This window comes from Taudactylus pleione, unplaced genomic scaffold (genome assembly GCF_031769625.1).
Source record: "Taudactylus pleione unplaced genomic scaffold, aTauple2 ptg000079l, whole genome shotgun sequence".
NCBI lineage: Eukaryota > Metazoa > Chordata > Amphibia > Anura > Myobatrachidae > Taudactylus > Taudactylus pleione.
Window position 1 is genome coordinate 2,546,839 of NW_028284481.1, and position 26,863 is coordinate 2,573,701.

The 26,863-nt window shown below is 47.8% G+C and overlaps 1 protein-coding gene across 1 annotated transcript in view; it reads right to left on the reverse strand.

The window, feature by feature from the left end:
- ALK (ALK receptor tyrosine kinase) overlaps positions 1-26,863 on the reverse strand; it is a 1,123,220-nt gene that overhangs the window by 108,713 nt on the left and 987,644 nt on the right. The window contains exons 10-13 of the mRNA XM_088467953.1: positions 24,654-24,748; positions 21,210-21,353; positions 13,965-14,118; positions 6,412-6,559 (exon numbers count right to left, since the gene is read on the reverse strand). Of these exons, the coding sequence (XP_088324079.1) occupies positions 6,412-6,559; positions 13,965-14,118; positions 21,210-21,353; positions 24,654-24,748 (541 nt within the window). The remainder of the gene's footprint in view (positions 1-6,411; positions 6,560-13,964; positions 14,119-21,209; positions 21,354-24,653; positions 24,749-26,863) is intronic.

A 26,863-nucleotide genomic window follows, 5' to 3' on the forward strand; every position in this document is an offset into this window, starting at 1 on the left:
TCTGGTAATGTGTTTGTACAGCTGGACTCACGGTTACATACTCGTGGTATCTGGATGGAGTGGCACCTACAAGTCACCATTCGGCGATGTATACGGATAGCAGTGCGTTTATATAGGGTAGCGGTATGCGCTGTAGCAAGACTGAGGTATATAGCAAGGGCTGTCTGTAGCTAAGAGAAACACGTCCATGTCCCACTGTGGCGCTCATACACAGTAACAATATGGCACGGGTGCATGTGCAGATGACATAACCGTTGGCCATCTAGATAAGGGCAATTGCTTCCGGAGAGGAGCATTATGGAGATCGCACAGGAGCACACTCTATAATTCAACAGAAATTTGGCCGACCGAGGGTTTACTTCCACTGTAGACTCCTCCAGATCTGCATGTCCTCTGCCGGGAGCAAGGAACTATGTAAGAGAAACTATGCCTGGCTCCACCCAACCAGTGACGTCACCAGGGGGGTGCAGGCCGACACCATACGAGGGGGTGACACCAAAATAGCAGAGCTCCCAGAACTCCCCAGTGTGGCAAGATTGGGTGCTGGATTCAGAGCTGTACATTATGCACACAGAGGCTACGCCTCTCGATGGAGGGGGTCAACTTTGAGGCCCCGAGGTTGGAGGATCCGGGCAAAGTGTCGCTCCTCACTTGGTATCCGGATGATACCTAGAGAGTAACTAGATAGATAGTCAATAGATAAACACCAGAAAGTAGACAGTGAATAGGTCGACAGGGACTTAAGTCGACAGGGTCAAAAGGGCGATAGTTCAAAAGGTCAATGTGGTCAAAAGGTCAACAGGTAAATGATCGATAAGGTCAAAAGGTTGACATAGTCAAAAGGGGTCGACATGCAAATGTTCAATACAGAAAAAGTCAATATGTTTTTCATAATTTTTAGGGATAGGGCTTGGATTAGGGTTAGGCACTTGGCGGAGGGTTAGGGTTAGTCTGCGGAAGGGGAGGGTTAGGGTTAGACACTAGGGAGAGAGTTAGGGTTAACCTTGTCCCTTTTGACCCTGTCTACCTAAGTCCATGGCAATCATTTACCAGTCGGCCCTTTGACCCTGCCGACTGAAGTCCATGTCGACCATTTACATGTCGACCTGTTGACCCTTTCAACCTTGTGTCCCTGTCGACCACTCACTTTCTACCTTCCGGTGTCTATATATTGATTCTCTATCTAGTTACTGTCTATCGATCCACAGCCCCCTCAATCTGAGGTTTTGTTTTTTTATAACCATAACTGGGAGATGTGTCGTTCAGAGGATATTTTTCCATTGACAAAGATATACTGTTATCTTCTCTGCTCTCTGAATCAAGAGCACAGCTCCGGGTTCCCACTAATATGTCATTAAATTACATTTTACACCAATAATAACCACAGCAATAAATATAAACACTGGGATTGCTCTGGGTTACTATACCTAAATGTGACAGCAGGATGGATATTTCATCATGTTTACCCTGCCAGAGCGGTCCGACCATAAAATAAAATCACGAATTTACATAACATCACCAGTTTAGAAAAACATAATTTATAATGCCATTTATTTTCAGTTAGAAGCACGATCACAATTGCAGACCGCCTGCTGGTATGTACTAAGGAGGACACAGAACTGAGGTGAACAGAAATAGCCGCTGAAAAGACATGTTTCTATCTTACAGTTACTGTAGTATTTATGCCCATAGAAATCTCCTGCCCTCGTTTTGATGGGGTTCTACAAACGGAATCGGCAGTGCCTGGCTGACCAAAGCAGAGTTCCCGGCAGCAGAAGCCCGACAGTGCTGGAAATCCCAATCGTCGATAGGTAAGTATTGACTAACCTAACCCCCTAACCCTAACCCTCCTTAGGGGTGCCTAACCCTAACCAACCCCCCCCAAGTGCCTAACCCTAATCCCCCCTCTAAGTGCCTAACCCTAACCCCACCCTTTCCCGCTGCCTAAATCTAAGTCCCCTGGGGGGGTGCCTAACCCTAAGTCCCCCCCGGGGGTGCCTAACCCTAACCCTCCCCCTAGCCTAACCCTAAGTCCCCCCTAGGTGCCCTAAACCTAACCCTCCCCCCCGCGGCTGTCCGCTCGCGGCGCCCGGCATGTCTTCGATCGGGATGCCGGGCGCCGGTCTCCCGGCGTCGGAGAAATGTCAGGCGTCTACATCTAGACACCTGGCATTTCACCCTCGCCGGGATATGACAGTCGGGAAGCCGGCTGTCGGTATTAAGGCGGCCGGTTTCCAGATTGTATACCCTACAAACACATTAGAACCTTGGCAGAGATCTATTAGACACAGTATTTTATCAATCCTATCCCCCCCCCCCTCGTTTGTTCTAGTTCCAGCATGGCGTAGGCCCTGGCTGCAAGGCATGGTGGGAAATCACTGTTAGCCATATTTTGATCATGATGGTGCATGGGGTGACTAATTCAAACAATGCGCTATATGCTGGTTATTCACCATCCCGTTGGAGGCGAAGCACGTCTCCCTGAAAAGACTGTCTTACATCTGCAGCAATTCATTAGACCAGTAGCACTGGAAGCTGGGATAATTACGCTGCAGCCTGCTGTGTGATGGTTATTAGTATACAGCCCTGAAGACATCTTATCCTGGCATGATTTCAGATACTCTTTTACTCACCAGATACTGAAAAGAAATATTTGAAGACACATAACAATGGGAGAAGCAGCAGGCAGCGAGCGGCTATTGTCCGTCCGGTTCACTCAGCGTCCGCTGCTTCAGACCATTGATGATCCCATTAATGCTACACTACTGTAGGGATCTGAACACTTCACAACTGGACTAAGAGAAGAAAAAGCTACCAGGAAGCCGAGGTAATGCGGGCTTTCATTGGCACATGAGGGGATTTCTGGGTACGAGGAGTATATTTACTAAAAGTCGATTTTTGATCGATTAAAATTGCTGAAATCCATCAACATCGATGTCGTGTTTCTGGGGCTAAGGGGTTTATGTATCAAGCAGTGAAAAGCCTGGAGGAATGGGCCAGTGGAGAATTTGCTCATAGCAACCAATCAGCTTGGAGGTAGCATTTTTCAAGTACAGTCTATAAAATAATAGGTTGGAGCTGATTGGTTGCTATGGGCAACTTCTCCACTCTTTTCACAGCTTGATACATAAACCCCATAAACACACATTTACTAATATTTCTAAAAAAAAAAAATTTATTAAAAAAGGTCTGTTAGTAAATGTATAATTTAGGACCTCATTCAGAGCTGCTCTGAATGAGGGCGGCCGCTTTTCTTTTGAAAGGTCGTGACCACCCACAGCTTTAGCAAGTGACCAGCTGATGGTCGCGATGGTCGAGACCATCGCGAACATCGGGACTTGCGACGAGACCCTTCCGGTAGGGTCTCATCTACCGCAAGCCCCAGGTAGCTTCCTGCTCTAACAGAGCAGGAAGCTCCCTACTGACATCACTGGTGATGTCAGTAGGGCAGCAGACAAACGGCAGGCGTTCCATCAGGAACGCCTCCGTTTGTCCGGCCACCCCCCCACCCCGCCTACAAAACGGGGCGAGCTGTCGATCAACATTGACAGCCGCCCCTTTTGTAGCGAGCCCCGGAGCGAGTGCATTTGTCACTCACTCCGGGGCTTGCGCACATGCAGTGTGAGCGCTGCGCTTGCGCAGGTCCTCACCATCGACCAATAGAGCTTGCGAGCCGGTCTGAATGAGGTCATTAGTCCCATAAACACAACATCGATGTTGATTGATTTTAATCAATTTTAGATCAATCAAAATCAACTAAAATCAACCTTTAGTAAATATACTCCCTAGAGCAGAGACAGATTGACCCTTGGAGCCTCCGAGCAAGAGAGCCCTGACATATTGTGTGTCAGGGCCTAATATTGTGTCTCAGGGCCTAATTCAGACCCGCTCGCAAGCGGGTCAATGTTGGGCCAGTGTGCATGCGCACGACGGAGGCGGCTCCGTCGTGCGCATGCGCGAGACCCGGATAGCGACGGGCAAGCCGTTGCTCCGGGTCTCGCTACAAAGGGGGCGTGCTGTCGATGGTGAGTGACAGCATGCCCCCTTTGGTGGGCGGGCCGGGGCGTGACTGCCCAGACGGAGGCGTTCCCATGGGAACGCCTACCATCTGGGGCCGGCTCCACTGACATCACAAGTGATGTCAGTGGGAGTGCTCTTGGCTCTGATAGAGTCGAAAGCACTCCAGGGCTTGCGGCAACAAGACCCTACCACAAGGGTCGCGTCGCAAGCCCGATGGTCGCGATGGTCTTGACCATCGCGACCATCTTCCTGGCCGCTCGCTATAGCTGTGCTCACCCACAGCTATGCAAGCGGCCAGGAGGCCACTCTAAAAATGAAGAACGACGTCCCTGATTCAGAGCGAGCGCTCTGTCAGAGCGTTCGGCTCTGAATCAGGGCCTCAGTACAAAGCCACGCTAGCCTCTTTGATATCAGGACCAGACTCTCGGTTTCCTAGATCATGAGCGCACAGACCCTTGGGAAACTTTGTGGGGAGCAAGAACAAGTACACACCGATCCTTGGGGTCTCAGAACAATGGGACACTAAACTAGTGAGGCCGCACAACAAGGGCATGCTGGGCCTGATTCAGAGCCGCTCGTAAGCGGCCGCTCGTTCGCTCCGAGCGATGTTCGCACAACTGCGCATGCGTATGGGTGGTGGTAATACGCATGCGCGAACCAGTCATTGCGGTCGGAAATTGTGTGCTCGCAAAATAGCGAATGCCTGCTAATTTGAGTGACAGAACGAGGCGTTTGTGGGTGGTAACAGGGGAAGGTGCTTGAAAACGGGGAGATCCGAACGCAGGCGTGCCAAACGGTCAAAACGGGCGTTTTAAGGGTGTGCATAATTAACAAAGCAGCATCATCGACCACGCCACTTGGTTGTTTCTTAGCCTGAACTGCTCGCATGATTGCGGTAGGAAAATGCTACCACAAGCACTGCGAGCAGTTCAGACGCCTTTCGATGTACTCGATTAATCTAATAAATGCGGAGATGACGTAGGATGCGAGCGGCCAGGGGGCGTTTTTAAAAAAATAGCGAGCGCATGTTTCGTTCGCTCGTTCAGACATAGAGGCGTCAACAGACCGCAAAGAGCGAGCGCTCTATTTAAATATCCGGCCCCTTTTTCTGAACGAGCGAGCGCAAATAGCGTCCGGCTCTGAATCAGGCCCTCTGACCCCATGGTTACCATGAAAGTTCTGGGCACTGGTACTTTTAGAGGGTTGGGTATGGGATCCTGGGGGTCGGGATGCTGGTGGTCAGAATACCGACAGCGGCACCCTGACAGGCACAATCCCGACCCAACAAAGTAAGTACCCTAACCCTCCCCCTAATCCCTCCCTCTGCAGCCTAACCCTAACTATCCCCTAGTGCCTAACTCTAACCCCTAACCCTGAACCTAACCATCCACTAGTGCCTAATCGCTAACCCATGCTGGGGGCCTGGATTCTGGTGCCGGGATTCCGAATGCTGTCAGAAATTCCGCCGCCTGTATTTTGACCTCCATCAACCCGACCGCTGTGAATGCCGTCAACTTCCCCTTTTGGAGTATCGGGTGTGTGTGTCCTTTAACTGCATTTCAGTGTTTTAAGCAAAGATGTTTATTTAGGACACAGAAAAAACGAGGACCCCGGGTGTAGTGCAGCGCACTAAAGGGCCTGATTCAGAGCCGCTCGTAAGCGGCCGCTCGTTCGCACCGAGCGATGTTTGCCGAACTGCGCATGCTTACGGATCGTTATACGCATGCGCGAACCAGTCAGTGCGGTCGAAATTCATGTGCTCGCAAAATAGCGAATGCCTGATAATTTGAGTGACAGAAAGAGGCGTATGTGGGTGGTAACAGGGGAAGGTGCTTGAAAACGGGGGCGTGCTTAAAGGTCAAAACGGGCGTTTTATGGGTGTGCATAATTAAAACAGCAGCGTCATTGACCACGTCACTGGGTAGCCAGAACTGCTCGCAAAATTGTGGTAGCAAAAACCAACCACAAGAATAGCGAGCAGTTCAGACCCTGGTCGATGTACTCGATTAATCTAATAAATAGCGGACATGACGTAGGATGTGAGCGGCCAGGGGGCGTATTTTCACAAAAAACGACCGCAAGTTTTGTTCGCTCGTTCAGACCTAGAGGCGTGAACAGACCGCAAAGAGCGAACGGTTCACTTGAATAGCCACCCCTTTTTTTTGAACGAACGACCGCAAATAGCGACCGGCTCTGAATCAGGCGCTTAGATGGTTTGCAATAGCAAAGATTAGCCTTAAAAATTGCTGTATTTTTAGTTTGTCTCCATAAAGGGCATTTATAATGCAGCGGGCACTGTGCAGTATAGGATTAAACAAGGCTGGATTTACTTCCATTCATTACAGTAAGACTTAGGACATCTAGTATAGAGGCTTCAATATAAAGACTTACGCGAGGGCAGGCATCCTCGCCTTGCTGGCCAACCAATATGTACAAGATATCATACATTTGTAGTTCAAACACTCCCATCACGGACGTGCCGTGGGCCCTTGTAGGGGTCTTTACTCCCATTCCGCCGGCCGCTCCGTAGCCAGATATCCTGAAAAATAATGAAGATGCAGCATCTTTAGCTTTTCTACAGGTGTCACCACTTAATATTTTATACAGCAGATTCTGAAGATATACAAGAACATGACTTGTTATTTCACCGTATGCAGTTATTTAAGGTCCATTTGAAATTAAATCAATAATTTCACTGTATAAATGTTGTCGGTGCTGTAAATAACCTGACCGCATGGCAGCTGTGTGTATTTGGTTATGTTTATTCCTGCTGAGAGACAAGTAATGGAAGGGAAGCCAGGCACTTGTCTTGTAGCAAGTGAAATACTATCTGGTCACAGTATAGAGTGACACGGACATGGGTAGTGTTGGGGTGTAAGTTCCTATGGAGCACAACAGGGCATGGTCACAGCATTACGGGGGTGGGATTATGTCTTGTCTGCACTTTTCTGCCAGTACAGGGTACCGGGCACTTTGTACCCCCCCCATAGGCATCCTTACACAGGGCCTGATTCAGCAAGGAACACACAGATGCAGAGGCATGCACCCGTCCGCTGCGAGAATATGGTAATCAATGCATACGCACGGAGACCGCAGCACAAGACGCAGATGTCCAGCCCCTTACTATGCTGCCCATCTCCCTTTACTCACAGCCTGATCAGTACGCAAGATACCGTAAACATCGGTAACATCGAGAACCGTCTGACCCATTAGCATAATAGTGGCTGACCTTGACCTGCCGTAGGATTTTGTCCGCTTCCTGTGTACAGCTTACAGCTTACGGTATGGCTGCGTGTGCCACCGCACTGCCTTAATTATGCATGCCCCTATAACAGCGTTATAACGCCTGCGTTTGCCTGACCAACCCCCGTCAGCACCCACAAATGGCAATTCCTGTCAATCAATATTGGAAAGGGTCTGCGCACTGGCTGGTTCGCGCACACGCAGAGCGATGCATGCACTGTGCAAAAACATTGGCCAGCGCATGCGTTCTCTCCCGTACATTCCTTGCTGAATCAGGCCCACAGACCCATAAGGTAGGGTTGGCCATCACAAGGGCTCATTGAAAAGTGGCAGCATTGCCAGCCTTGCAACATGATTTGCGATGCCATGTAGCCATCGCATTGTAACCGTTTGATGGTTTAACCATCGATGCTTAGCTAGCGCACACGTGCAGTGGACACCAGACGTTTGCGCATGCGCAAAGGACCTCTGCTGCGGGCACTCCTTCCTGGCGTATTCAGCAGAATGAACGTCAGCAGCCATCGGACGTGTCATAGGAAGGAAGCCTGTGAAGGTGGCAAGGTGATCTGGATGAAGCGGTGCATACAGTACAGAGTTCCAGCCGTTGATGTATGAAGGTAGCGGAGCTGGTAAATGGTGGGTACGCAGTATATACATAGACCATATGCAGGACAATGCGACAGAGTCTCTGCAACTAAGTGGAACCCATCCGTGTCCCACTGTGGCGCTCAGACACAGTGGCAAGGTGGCACCGCGCATGTGCAGAAGACCAAACAGCGGACATCTAGGTAAAGTAGAAAGCTTCAAATAAGGAGCATTCATAGAGGTGTCGCAATAACGAGCTCCATATATCCAACACAACCGTCAGTTTCTGATGACCATCCCTACTACAAGGCAGAATGCACAGATTACACTGATAAAATAAAATCTCATCATCAGTATTTATCCAAAATAAAAAAACATCGCCCTGTCGTTGGCTTTTTTGTATGTTTATTTTGATTACTGGGAGAGATAAAGAACGATCTTTTTAAAATGAGATCTAAAGTCATTGTAACTGAACTTGACATATTTTGATAGTTATAACTTGCTATAACTAGTTTGAGAATAACTATCTCATCTAGTCCCAAGGTGCGTTGTCTTGGAGTTATCCTGGACTCATCCATCCCCTTCAAACCACATATCCAGAACCTCTCGCAGTCCTGTCGTATCCATCTCAAAAATATTTCCAAGATCAGACCCTTTCTCACCCAGGATGCTACAAAAACCCTCATACACTCACTGGTCATCTCCAGATTGGACTACTGTAACCTTCTCCTATCTGGCCTCCCCAAATCCCATCTCTCTCCTCTCCAGTCTGTGCTCAATGCTGCTGCTCGGCTTATCTTCCTCTCCAAACGCTCTACATCTGCCTCCCCAGTCCTACAAGCCCTCCACCGGCTCCCCTTCCCTTTTAGAACACAATTTAAGGTTCTCACACTCGCTTACAAAGCCCTCACCCAATCTTCTCCCATATATATCTCTGAACTCATCTCCCTTCACTCTCCTCTCCGCTCTCTTTGTTCAACTAATGCACGCCGCCTTTCATGCCGGTTGAGTACTTCCTCCCACTCCCGCCTCCAAGACTTTGCCCGCACTGCTCCCCACCTCTGGAACTCTCTCCCACTCCCCATCAGACTCTCCACCTCTTTGCAATCCTTCAAATGGACTCTTAAGACCCACTACTTCACCAAAGCCTTCCAGCTATCATTCTAACTCCCTGCTACATCTTCCTTCCTCCCCGCCTACACCATCTGGGTCACCAGTGTTTGTCTTTCCCTTCCTTTTAGAATGTAAGCTCCTATGAGCAGGGCCCTCTACCCTCTTGTGCTTCTCCCTACTGTAATTTAATTTATCTCTTACTCCCTACTAGGGCAACTAACACTTGGTTGCTTATGCTCTGTTGCTTATACGTGTGTTATGGTCGCTAATGTAGCAATATATATTATCCATGTCCTGGGGCGGGATGCACTAATACTTACCGCCTAACACCGCTGGACATCGCAATTGTACAGATCGCATATACACTAACATATGCGATCTGTACAGCAAAGGACAGCTCTTCTGATAAGAGCTGTCCTTTGCAATCTGCCCTGCGCCGTGGACTTCTGGGTTTATGACCCGGGAGTCCATCCGTGCATGCGCAGTGACGCGACGGCCGCGGGGCATGCTGGGAGGGATCCAATCGGATCCCTCATAGCAGCACGATGCGGTAGAAGCCCATAGGCTTCTATAGGGTAACGCCAGCAATAGCTTTTGCTGGCGTTACCCTTCGCATCGCAGCCTGGCGGACAGGTGATTGATGCATACGGAAAATGTGGTAAACAGGGGTTTTACCGCATTTTCCGTTTAGTGCATTTCGCCCCTGGTCCTGTAGTGTATTGTTCTGTAAGTCGCTTGTCTACAACTTGTTTATGTACTGTGTAAGGCGCTGCGAAACATTTGTGGCGCCATATAAATAAATGATAATAATAATAATAGTTCTTGTAATATGTAGCTTAATGACATTAGACCAATTAAGGACATTTTATGTAATCTATAGAGAAAGTTATTATATTAGTGGGAGTGGAGTTAGGAATCAGTGCGAAATGTTTTATTAACTGTCTATTAAATACATACACAGACCAAACAGCCTCATATACCAGTCTACGGGGTTTATTTCCTGCCGCTTCTGATCGTGTTTATGGCTGATATTTAAAAAGGCAATGCTTTTACTAGCCGCAGCTTGCCAGTAAAAACATTGCCCTTTTAAATACTAAGGGCTCTATTTATATTGAATGCAGATTGTAGTGTGATATTAACGACTGAATTCGCATTGCGAATTCAGGCAATATCACAGGGATTTACTACAAATCCCTTGCAGGGACAGAGCTTGCGATAAAGCTCTGGGCCTAATTCAGACCCGCTCGCGAGCGCTGAGCACTCGCAAGCGAGTCGATGTTGGCCAAGTGCGCATGCGCACGACAGAGGCGGCACCGTCGTGCGCATGCGCGAGACCCAAATAACCATGGCCAAGCCAAGGCCAAGGGTCTCGCACCAAAAGGGGGCATGCTGTCGATGGAGAGTGACAGCACGCCCCCTTTGTGTGGGCGTGCCGGGGGCGTGGCTGCCCAGACGGAGGCGTTCCCATGGGAACGCCTACCGTCTGGGGCCGGCCCCACTGACATCACAAAGCAAAGCACTCCACAAAGCAAAGCACTCCAGGGCTTGCGGCAACGAGACCCTACCGCAAGGGTCTCGTCGCAAGCCCGATGGTCGCGATGGCCTTGACCATCGTGACCATCATTTTGGCCGCTCGCTGTGAGTGGTTACCCGCCCCCGGCGATCGAGGACCCCCCACGACCCCCCTCTCCCTTAATTACACTTACCTGCATGCTCCAGGCCTCCGGTGATGTTCTCCATGCCTCCGGTCAGGTGATCTCCCATACTGCACTGGGACCCGATCACCTGATGACCGGGCAGCAGTGCACTATGAGAGACCAGCTGACCGGAGGGGAGTCATCATCGGAGGCCCGATCACCGGTCCCTGGAGTCAGATAAGTAAATTTTTTTTTTTTTACTATATCTTTTTTCTTTTTTTTTACAGTAATCAGCTTGCGGTCTGTTTAGACCACACAGCCGATCACTGGGGGCGGCTTCGGGCTCTGCTCTGTCTGTTAGAGCAGAGCAGGAGTCCGGTAACCGGGGGAGACCCTGGATAACGCCACCTCCAGGTGGCGTTATTATCACAGGGCTTTCCCTGATATTTTTTCACATTTTATTTTTAGTAACTCTGGTCAGATCACATTTCCCATTACAATGATGGGAAATGCGATCTGCTTACTAAAAATAAGTGATACTTAGGGGTTGGAGTAGAATTTTACGAATTCTACTCCAATTGCCCTGTAATAACTATAGGTGATACTAAAGTAATGTGATAAGGGTGTGAAAACACCCTTTTTCACTTTATTTTAGTCAAAATAATGTTAATAAATCGAGCCCTAAGCATGAACACAATTACAACCTGACCCTTCGTAAATAAGCCCCTAAGTCCTTTCTTACCCCACCCAATTAATGTAATTCCTAAACCCGTGTATGTTTTTTATCCTTGGACTGTGAGTTATTAGCCCTTTAATGAATTTGGGAACCCAATAGTCACCATCCCCAATGATTACTACGTCAACAACTAGAGAACAAACGCAGTAAGTTATTGGTAGCAGATTGATTGGGTAGGATCATTGGGCCTGCTCAGACCAGGTCGCTATCTGCGTACGCTCGGTAGATGCGTATGCAAATTTTTCAAAGTGACGCCACGGGAAGCGATCGTTCGCCAAGGCATAAGCACACCCACCATGTCGAGGCATGCGGCCACTTTGTGTGTGCGTACGCCCAATCGCACAGGCAGAGCCGCCCACCAGCACACGTCATCTCCAGGAAGTGTATTAAAACATTGGTACATCGAGCACCATCGGATGCTAATGCAGCGCTTGCGGTTCCTTTACCCTACCGCAAGCATTGCGAGGAAATCAGTGTAAAAAAATGGCAAGTGACGTGTACTACGACGCTGCCTGTTAATTATGCACGCCTCTAAATCGGCGTTGAAACACCCAGGCACGCCTGCGTTCGCATCTCCAAACCCACCGTTATTAGTGTCCTGCCCCTGTTACCACCCACAAACGGCCTCTCCTGTCACTCATTACCCTGGGCTGCCTTTACTGGGCGAGCGAGCGGTATGCGATCGCAGTGAGTAGTTCGCGCACGCGCAGAACGAAGCATGCGCATGCGCGTACGCAGAACATCAGGCCGCTTTCGAGCGCACGCATATAGCGAACGGGTCTGAATCAGGCCCATTATACGGAGCAATTTGTCAACACTGAACAAAAGCAATTATATGAACAAAACATGCTGCAAATTAAAAAAAAAATAAGGTGGATGCCATTGCTGATAAGTAACGTTATCCAAATCTGGGCGAGACGCCTCCGTCTCGCAGAGAACATACAGTGCAAGGGAGGTCAATAAGAAATCTAAAAGAGGAGCTCAAATATAACGGAAATATTACATTATTATTCCAGTAAACTGTGGAGATGGGTGTTAAATTGTACTTACAGCAGCGAGATATTAACTAGAGAAGGATATAAATACCCAGAAGGGTTTTATTATGAAGGTGTAATTACACAGCTCGAGAGGCACTTGTAAGTGATAAGTACAGAGAGCGGCTGTTGTGGTGTAATTATTAAAGTGTGAAGTGTCGTCCTGCATCTACACCATGCGGGAAAATCAGCAGCGGAGAGCAGGGGTTCATCCAGCGCGTTACTGATTGTCAGCGGATCAGAGGTTACACAGTAACAGGAGAACGCCGAGGACTTTGTGTTCTGTGGGGGAATCTAATATATTTCATTCGTAACAATAAAATAATAATAGTTACACCTCAACACCTACTGCACCGCTTTACATCTCAGACCCCCCGGTAAATGCCGATACTATGCTTTATAGAATACACAGAGGCTGATCCTGAGTAACATCTGTGTCTTTAGGCTAATGCCGCCACAAAGGCCTTCCTTGGCGGTACATCTGTGCGTCCGAATAAGCAAGGACTGAGGCGCCCACAGTCAGCGTCAGGGGCGTTTTAAGAGAGGAGGGGGCCCCGTGTGCAGCCTCTGTTTGGGCCCCCTCCTCTCTGTCTGAGCGCGGTAGATTCTGGCTTCATGCCAGAATCTACTGCGCATGCGCCGGTCTCTGGAAAAAAATGGTGCCCGTGCCTATTTTCCCGAGGACATCTTTTCTGCGCATGTGCATGGGCGTTGCCCAACACATCCAAGCCCCGATATGTATTGCATTCCGGCGCTTGACGCATATGCGGTAAGCGTCCAAACCTCCGTATAAGTCATTTTTGGAGGTTTGATGGCAAAATATGATGATGTAATATTGATGTATGATGATACTGGGTCTGTTGGCGGGTATGGCTTCTGTATACGTACCTACTTCTCCCTTGGAAGACTCCTGAATTTTGGGGAGTCCTCCTGGATTATCGTTGAGTGTAGCCCCATAGGAATTTTCAGAGAGGGGATGAAGAAAAAATAGGCAAGCACGGACTGAGAGCAGCAGGAGCCTCATGTGTCAGCATCTTGCTACATTTTGTCCTTATCTGACTATAAGAGAGATGTAAGAGAGATGTATCAACCCCTGGAGAGAGATAATGAGAAGTTGCCTAAAGCATCCAATCAGCTTCTGTCATTTATCGAGCACAGTCTGTGAAATGACAGCTGGCAGCTGATTGGTTGCTTTGGGCAAGTTCTCCACTTTATCTCCCTCCAAGGCTTGATACATCTCCCCTTATAACATTGTATTGTATGTATTTTATATATATATATATATATATATTTATTTATTCATTTCTGGATACATCTCCCCCTTAATACCGTCATCTGTCTTTTGTGTGATCATAAAAAAAATAAAACACTTATTAAACTCGGACCTTTGCACTGATATTCAGATCCCATAGTTGTAAAATTATAATTTCCTATGAAAAGAGAGGTTTTTTTTCTATAAAATTACTATATTTCAATACTTCCCTATAAATATAGAGAATACCAGAATAGATGTAATAAACACATAATATTTCCCCCATTAGTTTTATCAGTTGTGAGCTCTGAACTCTCTTTCAGTTTAATAATAACATAACTCACCTATATCTGTTGGTTTCGGGCACTCTCCAGATCTGCACCCCTCTCTGCGCCCCTGTGCCGACTATCACACTGAAGTTTTTATAGGCCTCATCACAGAGCTTCTGACTTGGGCCGTGAGGGCCACTGGCCCCACATGTAGTGAAAAGCCATAAACCTGCAAGAGAACGGGCAGCCTGTCACTCCCTCCTTGTCTATCCATGGCCATTCACAAGTCGTATTTATTTTTGCTTTGACTGTAATGTTTTATGAAATAGCTCCAATTATCTCCTGGGCATTTTCTCCTCTACCGGAGTTATTACCCGATGATGCAATCACACCATGAATCGTGTAAATGGAACAATTATTTTCCAAAAAACTAATTTGTATTTACGATCAGATATTGATTTGCATTTAATACACCTGCAAAGATTCATCTTTATTTATTTTTTTAAAAACAGCCTATATTTTTGGACACACATCCCCTTGGGCCTGCAGTCGAAGCAGTAGCAAAGGCATTAAAGAAATGTCCTCCATCTGTCAAACGTGATTTTTTTTGTTAGTGGGTAACATCCTTACTGTGCTTTTTTTTGCATACACAGGACAAGGTTTTTATTATTAATATTATTATTATTTTTTTTACAATATTATTTAGTATTATTATTTTTTTATTTTTTTTTACCTGACATGCAATAAGCCAAAAAAAATAAAAAGTTTTTTTTTTTTAAATGAATAAACTGTACTGGTAACAGATTGGTTGGTGAATTAATAGAACTGAAGCTGTGCTTCATTTCTTCATTCTTCAACTGATCGATTAAAAAATTTTCAATCCTGCAGATGGTGTGGCTGCGTTCGCACCTGTTTAACTATGGTTCAGACTGGCTCCAAACTCTTTGAGCTTAATTTGATACATTGTTTCTGCCTTTAAAGGTGATTCCCCAAATGCGAATCAAATGGGAATGACACCAAACACAGTCTACAGTAAAAGCGAAAATAGGAACAATTTTTAACTCAATTCCATAAAAATCACAAATGTTTACGGAAATGTCAAATTAGCCATTTGAACCAGAGCCAAATAACAACTGCACCGCGAACATGTTTGGGACCATTACAGTGATTGTTTTCAATTTCAATGCATATCCCTACCCAAGAAGACTAATACCCCTTTTATACCAGAGCCAAAACCTGGGTTTTTGCTGGGTCTACCCGGGTCGCAGCTCAGTATAAAAGGGTCCATGAAAAATAACCTGGGTCAAGTGACCCTGCAATCCAACCCAGGTAGCTACCAGGGTTGGACCCAGGATGGACCCAGGTAATGGTGCAGTGTAAACGGTGCAGCCCGGGTTATCTGACCTTGGTCATGCCTAAAATTAGCTGATTGGTGGTTGTGGAGCATTCACCTCCCACTTTTTATGACCTCACAGGTTTAGCAGGGCAGACCTGAGTTCAGTGTGAACAGGACTGACCTGGGAGTAACCCAGATCAAAGGTGCAGTGTAAATGGGTCTGACCTGGGTCTGACCAGGGTTGGAACCATGTCCAAAAACCCAGGTCGGACCTGGGTTTTTGGTGGAAAAGAGGTATAATGAAGCATGCTGTATAATAATAATGGGTTATAAATCTCCTCCATGCTCATTTTTTGGCTCCACTTATTCCCCTTTCACATCTCAAATCCGGGTCCGACCTGGGTCAAACCCTTTCACACTGCACTTTCGACCCGGGTTAGTCCTGGGTTGGTCTATTTTCACCGCACTTTCGACCCGGGTTATTCAAGGGTTGGCCCTTTTCCAAAACTCCATGGATGCCATATTAAATGGACTTTTAGGGGTATATTTACTAGGGGTTTTTAGAAGTGGTTTTGTTGCCCATAGCAACCAATCAGATTCTAGCTATTACCTTGTAGAAGGTGCTAGATAAAAGTTAAGTAGAATCTGATTGGTTGCTATGGGTAACAAAACCACTTCTAAAAACCCGCACCTTAGTAAATATACCCCTTAGGCTCAGAAAGATGAGGTGTCAGGTGTCAGGAAGAGCTCACTTTTGCTCTGTGTAGTGTGCTGGCCTAGCTCAGGCTGCTGACATCATCAAGGCATACAAAAAGCAACCAATCAGCACAGTTCCCTGAGTCCCAGGTTGAGTAACCCAGGTCAGACACTTTTAAGTGCACATAGACCCGAGTCCGACCCGTGTTTAACACTGCTTATAACCCGGTTTGAAATGCCGGGTTGCTCGACCCGGGTTATTCCAAAGTGGTGCTTTTAGACTGCAACTCGACCCGGGTCAAGCCGCCTCAACACGGCAATAACCCGGGTTATTTTGGAGATGTGAAAGGGGCATTAGTGAGTGCTCAATCGCTGTTTTGCATTATAATTATAAATAATATTTTATAATGGTTTTGGTTTAACGTGTGAATGGGACGTGTGTCCGTGCGCACTACTCCATACATGTTACATTCTTTACCACTAATGTCTCTTAGACCAGTAATTTTGTAATCTGCGTTGGAAATTTGTGCGCATGGCCGAATTATGTACACGTCAGTGGAATACCTCAACACTACAGACAGCCCAGTTGCTTAAACAGTTGGATGGTTTATTTGGAGATAGGTTATGTACAGCCGTACTCACTGTAATACACTAGTTGGTATGGAGCGGGGTGTGATACACCTCACCAGTGGGTAAGTGTATTGCTCTAGCGGGTAGCAGGTCCATCATTATTACACAGTGAACAAGATGGCGCCACACATGCACAGTACAGACCTTGGTGGCCATCTTGGAACAGGGAATGAAGCTGCAATCCCAGGAGGAACAAAATGGAGTCAGAACAATAGCGCACTCCACTATCAACAATTTGTATCCGTTTTGGTATGGACTGTATCTGTCTTGTACATCAGTGGGGGGCAACAGGCACTTAAATGGGTCTCATGCTGCCCCTCTACAGTAATCGAATAACCTTCCCTTTTTGATCGCTGTATGAGTGATTCTCCCCGACTCATCATTATCCCTCTGTCAGTAATGTCTAACTCTGATGACAGATCCTTGGCTCATGAGCTTACAGCTTAAACGCGTTACATAAGCAACATATGCTTTAGCAGTCAGCTATAATACGTTTGCAGATAGCATTCTGCTTTTCACTGCGGGACAAAATAGTTGTACTATTAAACTACTGAACAGTTTCCCAGACAGAAGATTTTAAACATTGTTAATTACCAATTAAATTTACAGCTCTTTCCAAATCTCCCCTATGTTGGCCTGAGTAGTAACGCTAATGGAAAAGGCTCATTACAAAGCCCAGCCATAACAGCCTGACAGCTCTTCCAATACGGAGAGGTCGCCCCCAATGATCAATCTCAATGGGCGGAAGATGTTTTGCAGCCCCATTAGAACCTGCCCAGCGCCTGAGTCCCGTCCATGCAGACCCTATTGTAATGACTGATAGCAATGGATAACCTGACTTGTGTGCTGGTCAGGATGGGTCCCCTAATAAATACTGGAGCAGTCTTAACAATGTCTTGGTGTAGGATATGAAGTGTGCATTAGCTAGAATGATACATACGGCATGGGCCAAACCTAGCTATAGTTGTCTCCGTGATTGCACGTACAGTACTGTAAGTTGTGTTTTATACTGAGCTGTCTGACCTCTTACCTTATGACAAATGCGTATATATTTATCTTGTCTACTGCAGGTCGGCCTGTGCTATTGTACTCTTGCATGTATGTCTGTATATATTATAAATATATTGTTACTTGATATACATTGTATGAAAAAGTGCGTTTTACCCACTACCTACCAAACAAATATTTTTACAGTGATTGCAATTTGTTTTTAACAGCCTTATTTATGTGGCGCTACAGGACCCAGCGGGCATTCTGGCGCTTGTAGTTCTATGTGTGCCAGCATGCTCTAGCTGCCATGGAATGTTGTCGCTTGTATCTCTGGAAGAACCAGCATACCCAAGCAGGCACTGGGAAGAGCCCTAGTGCCTCGGTATGGGGCTGTGGGCCTGATTCAGACCCGGACGCTATTTGCGGCCGCTCGCTGGCTAAAAGGGGCCGGCTATTTAAATCATGTGCTCGCACTGCGTCGCGTAAAGCCGCCCACTAAGTAATAGCGAGCGGCCGGACTATGCGCTCGCACCTGTATAAAGACGCCCCTTTGCCACTCGCAACACACGTCATCTCCGGCAGTTGTAGGATTAATTGGGAACATCGAGAGCCATCGGAGCTGCTCGCAGCGCTTGTGGTAGCCTTTTCCCACCACAACATTGCGAGCAGTTCATGCTAAAATACAACCCAGTCACGTGTGTAATGACACTACCTTGCTGATTATGCACACCCATTAATTCCGTTCTGACGGTCGGGCACGCCTGCGTTCGCACATCCACACCCCCATTTACAAGCACCTTCCCGTTACCACCCACAGACTGCACTCAAAATAGCGGCCAGACTGCGGGCTACGGGCGAGCACTTTCCCATCGCAATGACTGGTTCGCGCACGCGCATTGCGAATCATACGCTTGCGCAGATTGCGAAAAATCGCTCAATGTGAGCGATCGCAGCATAGCGTCCGGGTCTGAATCAGGCCCTGTGTTCTTTTCATTCATTGAATTCAGTCTTGTGTGCAAAGCCTTGAGTTATGTGACATTGTAATAGGGGGACCCCACGCTCTGTGGTTACCTGTTATACAGGTGTGTCACTAGCCCAGCATTATGAAGGTAGGATGCCCAAATGCCCACTGGTGATGTACAGGGTAAACATGGAAATGCCTTATCGCTGTTGATGACATATCCCCTGGCAATATAGCATTTCTCCCTTTAAAAGATTGTCCCCTGTGTTACACAATCACGGAATAATGGTAGAAGCTGACTAGCAGTAGACAAGATAATAACAGATGCATTTGGGTTCAGGTAAGAAGTCTGATTGCTCAGTACACAATATAACTTACGGTACAGTAGGTACAATGACAGAGCCACTTATAGCGAAATCTAAGCCATTACCATTTCTCCAGCGTCAGAGCCCGGGTCATGCAGAAACCATTGTGATGACCGATGGCAATGGACGACCTGACTGGTGTGCTGCTTGAGGACAGGTCTCCTAATAAATAGTGCAGCAGTTTGTACAATGTCTGCGGTATATGATATGAAGTGTGCATTAGCTAGAATTATATATACTGCAGACACCGCTCTTCCACCAGCACAGAAGTCAGGTTATCCTATCGGTCAGGACAATGGCAACCGCATGGCTGAGACTCAGGTACTAAAGGGGCAACAAAACAATATTTCATTTCAATCTCTGCCTTCCATCCGCGGAGACTGATCACTTGGGGGTGACCTCCACGTATTGGAAGAATTGTCAGGTTTTCAACGTTTCCATTAGCGTCACTAGTCAGGCCAACATAGGGGAGATTTGGAAAGAGCACTAAATTATTTGCTAATTAGCAAAGTGTAAAATCTTCTGTCTGGGAAACTGTTTAATTGTGTAACTGTACAACTGTCTGGTCACGCAGTCAAAAGTGACGTAACGCAATCTGCTACTGTATCATATTACTGTTCGGGGCCTATGGCCCTGATTCAGAGGAGCTGGCTATTTGCGAGCGCTCGCTCTGACTCAGGGCGGGCAGGTTATTTCTTTACCCCGGCCTCCAGGCCGCTCGCTAAGCTGTGGGTGACCACCCACAGCTTTAGCGGGCGGCCTGGCGATGGTCGCGATTATCGTGACCATCGGGCTTGCGACGAGACCCTTGTGTTAGGGTCTTGTCCACCGCAAGCCCCAGTGAACTTCCTGCTCTAATAGAGCAGGAAATTCACTACTGACATCACGTGTGATGTCAGTAGGGCCGCCCACAAACGGCAGGCGTTCCTTCGGGAACGCCTCCGTTTTGTGCAGCCACCCCCCTCCCCCCGACCCGCCTACAAAACGGGGCGAGCTGTCGATAGCCGCCCCGTCTTGTAGCGAGTGATTTATCACTCGCTCCGGGGGTCGCGCAGTGCCCCGGCCATCGACCCGCTTGCGAGTGCTATGCGCGAGCAGGTCTGAATCAGGCCCTATGTACTATGCCTTTAAAAAGAGAAATGAAGTGGACGGAAATAGAGTACCAGCCAATCAGCTTCCAACTACCATGCTACAGGTTGTGTTTGAAAAATTACAGTTAGGAGCTGATTGGATGGTGCTTTATCTCTCTCCATTTTATCTCTCTTCAAGGCTTAGTACATCTCCCCCTAAGAGATACAGAAGAATAATGGTGGGCTGGGGAGGCGACGAGTGCATAGAAGACAACTGAAGAGCCGTAAGAAGGTCACGCCAATTATACTCGGAATTTAGTTGGCATCCCGGCGGTCGGGTATGCTATCGCCGGATTCCGACATCACTCACAATTCCGGTGGCAGCATCCCAACCACTTACATCCCGACGGTAAGTATTAGGGCTAGGGGGAGTGTTAGGTTTAGGGTGAGGCACTAGGGGGAGGGTTAGGATTAGGCTGCGGGGGGGAGAGTTAGGTTTAGGCTATTATATTATATTATGAGGATATTATAGTCCCACAGTTTGATTCTAATTTCACTGGTTCTATGCCCATGACAATGTCTGCGGTACAGTGGCCACCTGACCCAATTCAAAGGTGTGGTTAAAAATTTCCAGCTCACATTGACAGACGGTCCATGCCTTTAGAGGTTCACATTAATTAATTTGTGAATTTATATATTTTTTAAAAATACTGTTTAAATAAGATTTTTTTTCAATAACTAGAAAAAGCTTTGTATGTTTGCTTCAACCGTGAACACTACTGAGTTTGAAGTTCACCATACCCCATTCAAAACAGTTAGGGGTCTATGTTCTAATCCTTGGAGTGAGATAAAGGGGAGACAGATAAAGTACCAACCAATCAGCTCCTAACTGTGACTTTACAGGCTGTGTTTGAAAAATTACAGTTAGGAGCTGATTGGTTGGTGATTTATCTCTCTCCACTTCATCTCTCTCCAAGGCTTAGTACATAGAGACCCCTCAAAATGTATCAATTTAAAGTCAAACTTGTTTGAGTAGGCTTGAACCTAATCGACCTGACTCAAACATGGCAACATTTCTTTGACTCTCTGATGCCAGCGGGGTAACAGTTTGATTGAGAAAAAGCCGCATTGCACCACAATGTCAAGCTTAGAATTTCTGTTCTTTATTTGTGACTGTAAATAGTGCAGAATGCCCTTGTTATTGTCACTGCAACTAATGCCAGTTAGGCTGCTCTTTAACACACATGGTATGCTGCCCCCTACTGGTCGTACCTGGCTTGGAGGTATGGAGAGAAGGGAACATCTCTTCCTCCAGGTGTTGCGATTCCGTCTCGTTCTTCCTCTGGCTGCTACTGGTCTCCATTAGAAGGTTGCTGGAAAGGTACGATGTGGTCTGCGCAGTCACTTCACCGTTACCTTGAATATAACAAAACCAGGAGTTTAGCAGAAGAACGGTCAGGGCACAGATAGGGCGCACTATGATCAGTTTTCCTTCCTTTGAAACAAACTTAAGGCCCTCATTCAGAGCCGCACGCTTTGAATGAGGGCCGTCCTCCAGCCTATACGAGCGTGCAGTTTGATGGCCGCGATGGTCTTGACCATCGCGACCATCGAAACTGCGAGCCGGAGCCTGCGGTTGAGGTTTTCAACCGCAAGGCCCGGAGTGATTTTGGCTCTATCAGAGCCAAAATCACTCCCACTGACATCACTAGTGATGTCAGTGGGCCGGCTTCTGACGGTAGGCGTTCCCTTAGGAATGCCCCCGTCAGGGAGGCACGCCCCCGGCACGCCCACCAAAGGGGGCGTGCTGTCAATCAACATCGACAGCACGCCCCCTTTGATCAGACACAACGAGCGAAGGAAAGTCCTTCGCTCGTCGCGTCTGGCGCATGCGCACGACGGAGCTCCCTCCGTCGTGCGCATGCTCAGTGCAGAACATCGACCCACTTGCGAGCGGACAGCCGCTCGCGAGTGGGTCTGAATCAGGCCCTAAGTCTCTGTGTCGTAAGAGTTAGAAAACCGACATGATTATAAACAACAGGTGGAAATGAATATGTGACTGAATGGGGGGGGGGATGTTGGCTTGTTGTGCGCCAGTGCGCACATTGATGAGAGATACGTTACAGTAATATCGCAGATACACCTGAGCACCTCTGGGCTGCAAAGGAAAATCTGCAATGTTGGTGGCTGCGAGTTGCCGGGGAAACGGTCCAAACGCCAGCAACTCGCAGTCATCGCTGAGGATTGGGTCCTCTTTGTGTCTCGGGATGTCACGAATACCTAGTGAATAATTGGGCTGAGACTATATTTATAACAGATCAGTCTAAAAAAGAAATAAATGTTGCTTCCAGCTTATGTACGCAGCACTTACAGATGTGTTCTCACACTCCGTGGCTTTATTAGCGCTAAATAGCCCCTCATTGAGCATCTATTTTGCTTATGATGTGCATGTTATTCACACAAATAAAAGAACTGGAAGTGACACAACTGCTCTGCTAGATTACCCTGATCACTTGGCTGTGCGACATTTGTACATCTGTGTGCGAATGAGTATGAATTTGTGTACATAGCGCTTCATCTGCGACTCTGTACTACAACTAATTCTAGTGCAGGGGTGCCAAGAGGGGGGTTACTGATTAACCGGGCTCGTTGAAGGGGCCTGGCGAGGCCTTGGGTCAGCTGATGAAGGGGACAAATGTGCCCCCGTTGCAGTGCCTCACATAGTAATTTTTCCCATGTTTTGAGGGGGATGGGGCGTGGCCATGCCATCCTGGTTTGGCCACACCCCTAGTACCCGGGCCATGCTCAGGTCTCGGCGGTCCTGTTTCTGTGCGTTTAAAGTCGTATCCCAGCGTTTGTAGTACACTATGGGGGTCATTCAGACCCGGTCGTTAGCGCCGATGCGTTCGGACCGGGTCGATGGCCCCCCACAGAGCATGCGCACGACGGCGCCGTCGCCGTTGTGCGCATGCGTGAGACCCACTACGACCGACAGCACCAGTCGTAGCGGGTCTCGATCCAAAGGGGGCGAGCTGTCGATGTTGGAAGGTGGGCCGGGAGGGTGGCAGCCCAAATGGGGGCGTTCCCATTGGAACGCCTACCGTTTGGGGGCGGCCCCACTGACATCACTAGTGATCTCATTGGAGAGCTTCCGGCTCAGACAGAGCCGAAAGCTCTCCGGGGCTTACGACAAGGGAGACCCTACCCTAGGGTCTCGTCGTAAGCCCCGATGGTCGCGATGGTCTTGACCATCGCAACCATCACCTTAACCCACAGCCTTACCACCGCAAAGGAGGACATCTTGAAAATTCAAGACGTCCTCCCCTCATTCAGACCGACCGCACACTCTGTGCGACCGGCTCTGAATGAGGTCCTATGAGTGGTGTTTTGCTGCAACTGCAACGAATAAAACCGCATAATTTCAGGAAACATACAACACTCTTCTCCGCTCGGAGCGGCTGTCGCACGGGGCATCTCGCACCGTATGGCGTACAGAGGCTTGGTGTATGAGGATGAGGTCACATCTGTACACGTGACTCACCTCATGTATGTAACACACAATACACAGCCCCTGATTCAGAGTCAGACGCATCTGCGGCAGCTTTTCCACACGGTCGTGGCAATCCGCCTACTGGTTTATGCAAATGTGAGGATCCGCCACGGAATACTAAAAATCTGTGCGGCTGCATGTGGAGGCCCATGCCACAGTGCTCATCATCAGTATTGGGACTTACACCGCCCCATGCTAGATGCAAAAGATCTGGCTGAAACAGGCGTTCAAGTAATCTTACATGCCCTTTCATATTCCCCTGACTCTCCTAGAGGCAGAAAAGTTCAGTGCAATCGCAGGGTCAGTGCCCAGCAGAGGCGTCACCGGGTCAGGTGACACCTGCTGCGCAAGCCACGCCCTAAAAGGGGGTGTGGCTTAACATGAGGGTGTGGTTTACCGGGAAATCCCGATTGCATCACTCCAGGGGTGTGCCCAGTGCAGTGATGTGTGGTAAGGTGAGACAGAGCAGTGTCACACACCGAAGTAAAAAGTGTATGGGAGGTGAGGCACTGCCTCCACTGCCTACTTTTTCCGCACATCTCCGATCAAAACTCACCAAATTTCCAGCACTATATACTGCTGCACCTTTGTATAATGCCCATATATGTATGTGTAAATCTTGCTCGTATACTAGCCAGTTCCTCCCCAGCCATTTACCTCACGCACCTCACTGTCCCAGCGTCCCCGGAGATACTGGGCTGCCCCCTGGGACTAGTACATGCTGCACTGTCGGCTCCTCCTCCTCTGTGACAGGATAATATAACACTGCAGCACCCCGGCTCCTGTCACTGAGAAGGTGCCAGCATTTTGGTGTCACCCCCTCCCGAAGGTGATACTAGGGTGCGGCCTGTGCCCCCATAGTGACGCCACTGCTGCCCAGTCACTTCCCAGAAACGCCTATTTCATGGAAACTGTGGCCCATTGAGGGACGTATCAATCCCTTTGCGGTAGCGATCTCCGTCAGTAAGCGTATGACCGATCTTGCACATCTGCAGTTACCAATTTGTTTCTTTTGGCGCATGTGCAGTATGCTGAAATCGGCGGGATACGTCCGGTTCAGAATTAGACCCCGCGTTGCCCAACATTGGAATTTCTGTAATATACTGTATTTATAATGAATGGAATGAATGGTAGAGTTATTAAATATTACTGTATACAGCACTTACTTGTTAGATAGCAGCCTAAGCTCAGCGACACGTTGTCAAACGCAATGATGGAATCTATATCCTTTGCCCAAGAAGCGTGGATCTCCAGCCAGAACCTGGTGCGGGGAGGAATTCAGAGATATACGTTACACAGACATGGGGGGGGGATATTTATTAATGGTCGATTTTAATTGATTTTGGTAAAGTTAAAATCGATAAAAATCGATCAACATCGATGTGGTGTTTCTGGGACTAAATCACACAGTACTAATACTTAAAAAAAAGGCAAATAAAAAACTGTCTGTTAGTAAATGTGCGATTTAGCCCAAGAAACACAACATCGATGTTGATCAATTTTTATCGATTTTTAATCAATTAAAATCAACCTTTAGTACATATTAACCATGATGTGCTAGCATTGCTTATCATGATGGCAAACTAGCCAGCTGCCTCAGGAGCTAAAGAAAATGGGTCACACATTGCAATTATCCGAGGATCCGCTGATATCAGACGGATCGCCCCAATAATTGTATAGTGTATGCCCGGCCATAAGGCCTACTGAAACCACCTGCACACAAACTAATGCAAACCTTTGGATTGATGCAGTATGGAATACTAATAAATATTGTCACTTTAAGAAAAGCTGGCGCTCAATTAATAAATTAAATCTACTAATTTAGGAAAGGAATGTTACTTTTTTTTCATTAACTCAGAACATTTAGCTGCTCTGTAGAATCTGCTGCCTCAGTCTGTCTCATTATTGAGACACCCCTGACGGCAATAAAACATTTATAAGGCATTAAATTGTCATCTCAGAACTTGGAAGACATAGCAATCTGAAAAGCAATTGATAGGAAAGGGAATACTTAATACAATGATTTATTGTTTCAATCAGTATTGAATATGTATCTGTGGTAAATTTTAGCTTCTCAACTTGCACACGAGCACCTCTCATTTAACATAACAAACTTTCCAGTTCCCAGCAGTGTTCTCTCTACAGCAGCGCAAACTCACGTACACAATGCATGAGTGAGCACGGTCGATATGGCACTTGGTTTTGCCATTGATGGCTGAGATCCGATGGTTCTACGTCTTCGATGCCTGCCAGAAGCCAATTTGTTTTATATTTCTTGGCACCAGGGGCACGGAGCTTAGCGCCATCTCCAGATGGTCAACTAAGCCCCTTCCCCTAATAGCCCGCTGCTGGAACTAATCCACACCAGGGACAGCCATTGACGCTTTAATGCCATCGATGTTAACTACCAATGGCCATCCCTAGCTTGGCACACATGAAAGGACCCATGAGAGGAACTACCAAAACTTAGGGGAGAGTTCTATACAAGTTAAGAGAGCAGAAAGTGGAGCTATACGACCATGAAATGGAGCAAATTCACTTGATATTCTAAAAATATACCATCACTTCTTGGAAGAAAAAGTTGAGGAAGTTTCCACAAAAACTTCAAAAGCTCTTATCCTAGTCCACCGCAACATGCTCTTCGCACACTGGACCTCATTCAGACCCGCTCGCAAGCGCTGAGCGCTCACAAGCGGGTCGATGTTTAAGCCCTGCGCATGCATAGCGGCCGCACTGAGCGTGCGGAGCTCACTACAAAAGGGGTGGCTGTCGATGTTGATCGACAGCTCGACCCGTTTTGAAGGCGGGGCGGGGGAGGTGGTTTGACAAACGGAGGCGTTCCTTTAGGAACGCCTGCCGTTTTGTGGGTGGCCGCACTGACATCAGCAGTGATGTCAGTGAGGAGCTTCCTGCTCGATCAGAGCAGAAAGCTCCCTGGGGCTTGCGGTTGCCGAGACCCAACCTTAGGGTCTCGTCACAAGCCCCAATGGTCGCAATGGCCTTGACCATCGCGACCATCAACCTGGTCGGTCACTAAAGCTGTGGGTGGTAACCAACAGCTTAGCTAGCGACCAGGAGGCCGCACTACAAAATACAAGCAGCCGCCCACATTCAGAACGAGCGCTCGCATTTTGCGAGCGCCTCTGAATAAGGGCCTTTGTTTCTCCCCTCTGTGTCACCCCTGTCTGTCTGTCCCTCCCCTTTAGATGGTAAGCTCTCCGGAGCAGGTCCCTCGTCCCTTATGTGCTTTTCCCTCTCTCGCTTATACCATAATCCTCTCCCCAGTGCTCACAGCGGCAGCGGCCCCTTGGATTCATCCGGTTCTGCTTCTGTGGTTATCATGATTGCATGTGCTGCAATGTGTATATAGCCTGTA